General features: G+C 35.3%; 2 protein-coding genes across 9 annotated transcripts; both read left to right on the top strand.

The window, feature by feature from the left end:
- The first annotated feature begins 629 nt into the window (after positions 1-629).
- On the top strand, positions 630-4,448 carry LOC140891072 (mediator of RNA polymerase II transcription subunit 18). 8 transcript variants are annotated; one of them, XR_012152420.1, is made up of 7 exons: positions 630-779; positions 1,165-1,264; positions 1,441-1,498; positions 1,579-1,935; positions 2,036-2,176; positions 2,279-2,364; positions 4,166-4,448. XR_012152420.1 is itself a non-coding variant. In XM_073299334.1 (6 exons), the coding sequence occupies exons 1-5, from the start codon at positions 744-746 to the stop codon at positions 2,136-2,138; spliced, it is 654 nt and encodes a 217-aa protein (XP_073155435.1). In that variant the 5' UTR covers positions 630-743; the 3' UTR covers positions 2,139-2,176; positions 2,279-2,499. The 8 variants fall into 8 exon arrangements, 3 of the variants coding, with proteins under 3 accessions (XP_073155435.1, XP_073155433.1, XP_073155434.1); XR_012152417.1 differs by having other exon boundaries at positions 2,036-2,159; XR_012152418.1 differs by having other exon boundaries at positions 2,036-2,159; positions 4,271-4,448.
- Positions 4,449-5,456: 1,008 nt separating this feature from the next.
- On the top strand, positions 5,457-7,078 carry LOC140892705 (zinc finger protein CONSTANS-LIKE 2). Its single transcript, XM_073301666.1, has 3 exons — positions 5,457-5,962; positions 6,048-6,466; positions 6,649-7,078. Exons 1-3 carry the CDS (start codon positions 5,599-5,601, stop codon positions 6,994-6,996), a joined length of 1,131 nt encoding a protein of 376 aa, XP_073157767.1. The 5' UTR covers positions 5,457-5,598; the 3' UTR covers positions 6,997-7,078.
- Positions 7,079-9,473: the final 2,395 nt, after the last annotated feature.

A 9,473-nucleotide genomic window follows, 5' to 3' on the forward strand; every position in this document is an offset into this window, starting at 1 on the left:
CTTATTTTGAATAAAATGGACTCCTAAAATCATATAAAATTAAATACTAAAAATTTTGAGGCAATAAAACTCAAAATAATATTTTAGGGCTCTAAAAAGGCTCATGAAATTAATTGGCTAGAAAGTTGTCATCTCGTCCGTCCACGGTCCCGTCTACGCGATAAAATAATTAAAATATTAAAAATCATAAAAATCACTAATTATGGGTTAAATGCTTAAAAATAAATTAAATCATGCACAAATAATTCACATAATTATTTAACCCATAAATTTAAAATTTAAATAATTAAATATCCTAATTATGCATGCGGATTTACGTATTTAAAATACCGGGTGTTACAAAATATATAATATTTTAATTTTCAACATTTTATATAAATTTTTTATTACATTTCATTATTTTAAATCACACTCACTCGAATTTCATTATATATAATATATTATATATATATATATATTTAAAAAAAATTGAGTTTGACACTCGTAAATCGTAACCGGACGTCTAATGATCGATCCGGTCACATTTCGAGGTCACCCGGCTGTTGACACGGTTCTAGCTCAAACCTATTGACCCTATCAAACTACCCGTTGACCACGGGCCGATTCAAGGGTTAGACCCGGCCCTTGGCCAGCTCCAGAAGAAGAAGCGAAAACCCTAACGTACTGATGGAAACCACTTGAAATCTTTCGCATCCTTTCCCGAGAAACTATCCGAGATCAATCCGAAAGCGTCCCGAATCCAAATGGAGTGCGTCGTTGAGGGAATTATACAAACGCAGGTCAATTCCTAAAGCTATGCATACTGTGCTTTTGCTAGAATTTTGCTCTGGAATTAGAGTTTGCGAAAGATGATGATTTGTTTGTTCTATCATTTTACTACCGAGAGTTCCATTTTCCCCATAAATCTGATATTGTTATTATCGATTTGATCATTCATTGGCAGCGTGAGTGAGCTTTATTTATCTTAGAGTAAATGTGGCCTCAACTCTACGTTTCACTTGCAGTCTAGCTATAATTTTCTATTTTTTTCCCTAGATCTATCTATCCATCTGGTACATTTGATTTTAACTCAAAATGGGTTTCCCACCCCCATCAGTTTTTTTTTTTTTTTTGACAAACCCACCCCTCCCTCATCAATTTTGATACCAAGTGTTCACTCTGCAGCATGTTGAGGCTCTGGAGATTCTTCTTCAAGGACTCTGTGGTGTTCATAGAGAGCGTTTACGGATTCATGAACTATGCTTGAAAAGTGTCCCAAACCTTGGTAGGGATTCACACTCTTCTCATGTAGCAAGGGCTTACCAATTACCATATTTATATTCATTACATACGATAGTGGACAACTTCTTCTTATTACCCTGAGAAATTCACGTTGCTTTGTTGGTCAATGCTTATGCCTGTAAATACTACAATGAGTTTTGTTTTTTTTATTTCTCTTAGGTTTAGTAGCCTCAGAATTACGTCTTTTATGTGATCTCGAGCAGTCAGAGCCAACATGGTAAGAAGGGGTGTGATGCTGCATTTCTTTTAATATTTGAATGTGTAAAGTTGATTTTTGAAATATTGTATAATGTCTAGGACCGTGCGACACATTGGTGGTGCGATGAAAGGTGCTGGTGCTGAGCAACTCCCAGTGTTGGTTAGGAACATGGTGGACAGCAAAGTAAGCAAAAAAGCTCTTCCCCTATTCTACGGACTTGGCTACAAGTTAGACCGTGAGCTTTTGAGAGTAGGATTTGCCTTCCATTTCCATAAAGGTGCTCAGATAACAGTTGCGGTCTCTTCGGTCAATAAAATGCTCAAACTTCATGCTACGGATGAGGCAGTGCCTCTTACTCCAGGAATACAGTTAGTTGAAGTGACAGCCCCTGCATCGTCTGAGAACTACAATGAAGTTGCTGCGGCTGTATCATCTTTCTGTGAATATCTTGCACCGTACGTGAACTTGCTTAAGTTTACTGAGTGTCCCTTATTATTTGTCCAGGAATACAATCGGTGCAACGTAACGAATCTGTAAACTCTGTTTCTGTTTCAGGCTGCTTCATCTTTCAAAACCCAATAACTCGACCGGAGTTGTTCCTACTGCAGCAGCTGCTGCTGCGTCTCTGATGTCTGACGGTGGAGGCACAACACTTTAACAGAGCTTTAAGAGTGCCAAGGTATTACCAACCTCAAAGTATGGATCATGGAGTTTAGCTCAAAATCCACATTTGTCTGCTGTGCTATGTGATAGGATTCCTGCATTTTCTTGAATGCTCTTCCCTTTTTGTTTGTCTAGGTTTCATGGACTTTTTCTTGTGAAATCTTGGTAGGCGAAGCTGTTGCATACTGACTGCCGGTGCAGGTTCTTTATTCCAATCCAAGGTAACAGAATGCGGTGGGTTGTGATTAGCAATCTTTTGACCAATGTAATCTGGCTCCATTTCTTAGAATATCTGTTACAATAGTGGCAGCCTTGCAGGTGTGTAGTGAGTTCAATACATTTCTTAGAGTTCCACTTGCTCATGTTGGTGAATAAGGGTATCCGCAACCCCAGCTTCTTCCCAACTTTTTAAGTTGGGAAGAAGCTGAACCTGCAGGCTGCAGCGTTGCAGCCTGCAGGTTTAAGTTTTGAAAGTTGCTGTTGGGAAGCCAACAACAGCTTTCATATATTATTAAAAAAAAAAAAATTATATATATATAACTTTTTTTGGCAGAATATATAAAAATATATATATAAATATATATAATTTTTTATTAAAAAAATGTTAGAAATAATTGATTTAGATATTCAAGACATAAATCTGTAAATTTTAATTTATTAATTTTTTTTACGTATTTAGCATTATTTAATTAAAATTAATTTTATTTTATTATAAAATTTAAATTTAAATGTAGATAATAATAATAATAATAATAATAATAATAATAATAATAATAATAATAATATATGTATAGAATTGATTAGTGGGACCCTCAAAAAAGTTAGTTGTTGGGTTTAGGATTGTGGAGAAAAGTTGTAAAAATTTTGTATGAGATAAAAATGATGTGTTATAATAGGTCTCACGATGAAGTTGGATTTTTTGGTTCAGGACTGCGGGTATACTACCATAGATTGATTGACTCAACCAAGTTAGCCATTTTCTATGCCGGTTAACTAAAATATTGGATTAAAAAATAATATATCATATAACTTATGAATTGTTAGAAATTCCAATTCTTCAAGAAGTGACGTTTTTTTATTGATGTGATTAAAATGCGCGCGAATCTCTTTTAGATTAAAATTTATTCCGTGGTATTTCCATGGGTTTCCTTTTTGAGAAAGTTCTAAAATGGCTTGCGCGCAAAAGACCTTGGCTTTTGACATATTGTTCGTGGAGCCAATTTTAAAGTATTTCTTCCTCTTCGTATATCCAATTTAGTTGACGAACATGACATTGAATGAATCCGAATATTACTTTTTTTAAAAGAATAAGAATAGTAAATTATTATTATTTCATGAACAAAAAATTGATGTAGAATGGGGGTATAGCATATGAATGAAGATAATCGAATTTTTACATGTTTTTTTCAATAAAAAATAATCTTAAATTTTTCGTTGGCTCAAATTTTAGTTGAAACTTGATTAAAAAATGTTTTATATATTAGTTTTTTGAATTTTTTATCCGGCATATTTTTAAAATATATGTTGGTTTGTAAGGTTTCAAACAATATATTGAAATACTACATATTAAAGTAAAACTTCTTATGAAGTTTAAATGAAAATTACAATAAAAGTCATTTACATTTACTTGCTTTATACGATATGCATTTGACACTAGTATCTTTTAAATCTTTTGAATATTCAATTTATATATGATCATGTAATTAAGATGAAAATTAATTAATATAAAATAATTTATTTGCACACAAAAAACACTAGTTAAAATATATTGGAGTAGGTTGGGTCACACTTTTAGATGGATAATTTCCGAAACATTTTTTGTTTTGTTTTCAAATTTGGAAGAGCTGGTTGGATGGTTAGAGAAAATTAAAAGCATGTGAGATGCGCAAGTGGGTCAGGAAAGCATTTGCTTATATTGGACCCCACAGGCCCACATAATTTGGACCGCTCAGTACATGTCACTACAAATTCTAAACTTGTGGTTCAAGTTCGTACTGATCCGGGCTTTTTATGACTTGGCAGGCTCCTATTGGATGACATAGATACTTTCCTCATCTGTTCCCTTCCATATAATTGGTATGTGATTCAGTTGTAGCCACGTACTCACTGCACATATAATTTGATCAGGATGTGGGAGATCGAATGGTCCAGAATGAATTGCAAATATTGCCAGACGGGTACTTGATTTTGGACCATTGATCTGGCAGACGAGTACTACACATCCATTTGATCAGATGCTATTAGAGTGCCGATAATTCTCTGTATTTGAAGCTCAAAAAAAAAATAAAAAATTCTTTGTATTTGATTGCGACTTGTACGTAGGACACAGAACCCTAGTCTACACTCGATTTGTACCCAAACTAAAGTATATGCATAGATATGAAGCAAGCCAACTCACTTTAGGACCCAATCTAATAAGAATGAAAAATGTTATATTTACAATGACGGTTATATATTACATTTTAAATTAAAAAAACTAACTTAAATGCACTTTTGAAAGAGTAGTTATTTAGTTAAATTGAATTTGAGATAGTTTTTTTAATTTTTGAAAATAATTTTTATCATTCATAGTACATTTACTAAAAAAATAAGTTTTTTTGGATTTTTTTATTTATAAAAAATAGAATGTTTTTGTAATTAAGGAGTGTTTTTGGTTTATATATCGACACTAAAGTTAGTTACTTAAAATCTTTCAACTTTAATAATATGGTATAGATATTAACACAACCCAATAATAATGAACCCTGGTGAAATTAAATAGTTTGTGGTGTGATGGATTAGAGAACATTTCCAAAAATCAGCAATCTTGGTTACCTTGCATGTCACAATGTATGTAATCGGGATTAATGAGATGTGATCAGCCTCGAGACCTTAGTGTTATATTTAATGATCGTTGTTCATTGTCAAACAGGATGTACATAGATAAAATTATGAACATCGATCACATTTAAAAATAAATATGAATTGTTGGATATATAATTGAAATATGATAATCCAATATAGTAGGTTGAACTCGGTCAATATTCAGCATTGTGAAACCCAAATGACATGAAAAATTAGGACAATGTTTGATGTAGATTGAATGTTACACGCTATATTAAAAATTAATTACAAAATTGTAATCAAATGCATTTTTGAGAGAGTTTTTTTTATTTTTGTAAATAAATAAATTTTGAATTAAAATATAATGTATAAACCCGGTCAATGTTATCGGAAAAACGATCACTAGTCTACTTAACATGCATAACACCTGCGAAATACTATTTTTGTTCCAAAAGCCATCCCAATCACCACATCATATCAATGGAATGGCAGCCACAAAATGAGAGAACAAAAAATTCCACCCACTAAATTAATGCCACGTGTCGTCCCAACTCCAATATTACTACAGATGGACTCCGCCCCCTCCACATTAACGTAACGTAACGTAACTCTTCACAATTGATTTGATCACTATGATGATAGTCGAAAAACGTGGCAGCTGGGCCAGAGGCTGCGACACGTGCCGGTCCGCAGCATGCACTGTGTACTGCCGAGCAGACATGGCGTACCTGTGCAGCAGCTGTGATGCTCGTATCCACGCCGCCAATCTGCTAGCTTCCCGCCACGAGCGTGTGTTGGTTTGCGAGGCATGTGAGCGTGCTCCCTCTGCCTTCTTGTGCAAGGCTGATGCTGCATCTCTATGCACTTCTTGCGACTCCGATATACACTCCGCAAACCCTCTCGCTCGCCGCCACCACCGACTCCCTATTCTCCCCATTCCGGCCTTGCTCTACGGCCCCTCTGCTCCTACACCTGATTGCCGCGGCTTCGTAACAGGCCGGTGATATTTTAATTAATATATATATATACAACCAACGAAGAATTAAGTATATATTATATTAATCTTTGTGCTAACATGCAGGTGATGCAGCAGCAGATCATGACTTATTGACTGATCAGGAAGGCGATGATGATGATGATGATGATGATGATGAAGCAGCATCATGGCTACTGCTCAATCCTTGCAAGATTAATAGAGAAATTAATCAAAGCAATATTGAAATTGAAAATGGGCCGGGTTTATTCGGCGAAGAAGAAGTGGATGAGTATTTTGATCTTGAAGATCATTATAATCCATGTCAAAATAATCAGTTCAATGATCTGCAGCAGAATTACAACTCCACTACTGTTTCTCAAAGGAACTATGGAGGAGATAGCGTTGTCCCAATCCAGAACTGTAAAGAAAAGGACATTATAAATTATTTCCAGATGGGATTTGAGTGCAAGCTGGCTTCTAACATGGGGTACAGTACTAGTCATCCTACTTCAAAATCTCATATGGTAAGTTACCTTTCCCAACAAGTCTTAGCCATACACAGCTACAGCTAGCATGGGTTAATTTGGTTTGTTTAGGTTCGATCTTTTTAAAATTTCTTTTGGACAAACCTCTTGACCCCAAAGGAATTTAAAATTTGAAAGATTATATATATATATATATATATAAAATTTCCCTGCTGCTGCAGGTTTCCCTTTCTCCAGGTGATGTTGGCGTGGTTCCAGAATCAACAACGTCCCAAGTCACAAGACCTCCAAAAGGGACAATCGATCTTTTCTCAGGCCAGGCACCAACTCTGCAGTTGACTCCAATGGACAGAGAGGCGAGAGTCTTGAGGTATCGGGAGAAAAAGAAGGCTAGAAAATTTGAAAAGACGATTCGATATGCGTCAAGAAAAGCATATGCAGAGACTAGACCAAGAATCAAGGGTCGATTTGCTAAAAGAAAAGATGTTCCAGTGGAAGTGGAAGTGGATCAGATGTTTTCTACTTCTATCATGGCAGAAACCGGATATGGTATTGTTCCATCGTACTGATAGGTGCTCTGGAAATAGCAATTAATTAAGCTACTACTATACTATGCGGCCTTGCCTTTTACTTTTAATATATATGATTTTCTTGCACTTGATTCTCGTCCTATATATCTAAGTTGATTCGAGTCCTACGTGTATTCTTTCTTGATATTTTTCAGGAATCCAATAGTACCTTTTTTTTTTCTTTTTCTTTTTAAAATTTATAAGGAATAATCGGTTACACATACAACAGATTTAGAAGTTGTGCAGCGGAAATAAATAAAAGCGTGAATAAAATAGATAAACAACCAAATAAATAGACTCATATATTTAAGCAAGTGCAACGTCTCAGAGCAAAACTTTCACTAGAAAATCAAATCAAAGAGTTTTACAAATCCTAAAACTAGTGAATTATTGAAAAAACAATTTTCTCAAAAACATGTGAGAAAATAAACAAATAAAACTTTTCCTAAAAATTTCTATGTGCAATAGAATAAAGAAAACAAATTAAGGAGAAAAATCATTGATGCCAAAACTCGTGGTATGACACACTCTTTGTTCTTTGATTTTCGAGTGTTCTCCAATGCTTCAAAACAATCAAGCAATCACGACCGATACAAGCTTCAACATATGATTCTGAATTCTCTCAAGATATACGCTCAGAAGCTCTCTCTAAATCTTTCGTCGTCTCTCTTGTCTCGTACACACCTCATCAATAAATAAGGCCAAAGAATCCCTCTTGTATTAGTTTTCTTGTAGACGTGGGACTCCCCTAAAGATTTGATCTTGTTCTCTTATTTCAAATATTGAACCTACAAAGATAAGGAACAAATCATTAAGTAAAAATTATGATCAACATAATCATATATAAAAACTAATAACTAAGGAAATAAATTAATTGAGTTAAATATAATTCTAACTTAAAAATATCTCAATCAATTTAAAACTTTAAATCAAGAAACTTCAAGTCCAAAAAAGGAAAAATACTTAAATAAATCTTTTAAGATTTTAAGGGGTTTTAGGAAATAAATATTTCCTTCAATTTCCACCTTTTTGCCTTTCTGGACAAAACACTCAAGATGATCAATAATTTGTAAATGGAGAAACAGATAGCACATCAGAAGCAAATAAACAAAACTAAACTAAACCAATCTAGAATTGATTGCTCTCAGACGAGCAATCATTCTCAGTTTCAACTTGTTCTTCTTCACCCTTTTTGTCTAGAAGTGGGACCAACACCGAGAAGAGTCTCGTAGTGAGCTTTCAAGGCATCATAATAGGCGAGATAAGACTTAGCTTGAGTTATCTTCTGCTCAGCATGCAATAGTTGAGATGCGATGAAGGAGGTATCCATTGTCTGAGACGCAAAGGGTGGAACAAAAACAACAGTGGCAGGGGAGGTGTTGACAACATCTGTCACAACATCTGCAGAAGCACATGATTCAGACCAAGGTAGTCCTACATTTCTTCTTCCTCTCAGCAGGGGAGGTGCCAGATTCAATACTTCTCCATGCTCAGTTAGGGATTCATTATCATCCTTCTCAATCTCTTGAGACAGCAATAGAGAATAGATCAAGGAAGGATATGGAAGCTTGAATGTAGTCTGGACGCAGTCAGCAAAGGCCATAACAGTGTCGAACACTAGGCGCCCATAATTAAAATCATCTCCTGTTCCAATTGCAAATAGCACTGGAGCTTGATGTTTGGTCACAACTGTAGAGTTCCCGGAGGGAGTCCGGGTCTTCACAGCTGTCTTGTGAAGAACAAAGTATAGAGATGTGAGCTTAGCCGTGGGCAGTTTCTTCGGATGAGCTGGAAATGTTGTAACTTGTCCACCAGTAATGACAGAGGTCATCACATCCAAAGTGGGTAGATCAACACCATAACTGTCCGGTGTATGTAGAAATGAATTTATCACAGCAGGGATAAAAATAAAAGATCTTTCCTCGCACATACACTCTCCCATACTTGACATATCTGGGATCCTTCACCGCTTCAGTAAGATTGCAGTAAAAGTCTCGTACAAGCTGCCTATAGTAGGAGCCGTGGTAGTAACAGTGGATAACATGTTTCTTACTTCCAAAAATCTGACCAAGTTCTGAGCTCCATAGGTCTTCAGATCAATATTATGCTCATCACAGAAGTCACGATTAGCATAGTGTTGCCAATCGTCAGCAATCTTCTCAGTGTAGAAAGAAGAGGAATAAGAGCAGTTTACCCGATAGTCTTCAACCAAGGTGATGTCCAGAATGTCAGCAACACCTTACTCAACATTTTCCTCATCATCAATATCCTCAGACTCTTTTCCCAATTCATCCTCAGCATCAGAGTCTTTGTGAGGATCTCGGGTTGCTAATCTCATCATAGGACAACTAATGATTAATTAACCAATTAATCAAACATTAAAAGAATAATCAAAGGAAGGCATCAAAATTTTTTTATTTTTTTTTAAATTTTGGTCAGGATCGATCCTGGGAACTTCCAGGATCGATCCTGGGACT

The sequence above is a fragment of the Henckelia pumila genome, chromosome 3 (genome assembly GCF_033568475.1).
Source record: "Henckelia pumila isolate YLH828 chromosome 3, ASM3356847v2, whole genome shotgun sequence".
Taxonomy (NCBI): Eukaryota; Viridiplantae; Streptophyta; class Magnoliopsida; order Lamiales; family Gesneriaceae; genus Henckelia; species Henckelia pumila.

Coding starts and splice junctions, on each gene's coding strand:
- LOC140892705 (XM_073301666.1), top strand. CDS start 5,599: ATGATGATAGTCGAAAAACGTGGCAGCTGGGCCAGAGGCTGCGACACG. Junction 5,963..6,047: donor TTGCCGCGGCTTCGTAACAG/GCCGGTGATATT, acceptor GCTAACATGCAG/GTGATGCAGCAGCAGATCAT. Junction 6,467..6,648: donor CTACTTCAAAATCTCATATG/GTAAGTTACCTT, acceptor CTGCTGCTGCAG/GTTTCCCTTTCTCCAGGTGA.
- LOC140891072 (XM_073299334.1), top strand. CDS start 744: ATGGAGTGCGTCGTTGAGGGAATTATACAAACGCAG. Junction 780..1,164: donor AGGGAATTATACAAACGCAG/GTCAATTCCTAA, acceptor TTCACTCTGCAG/CATGTTGAGGCTCTGGAGAT. Junction 1,936..2,035: donor TTCTGTGAATATCTTGCACC/GTACGTGAACTT, acceptor TTTCTGTTTCAG/GCTGCTTCATCTTTCAAAAC.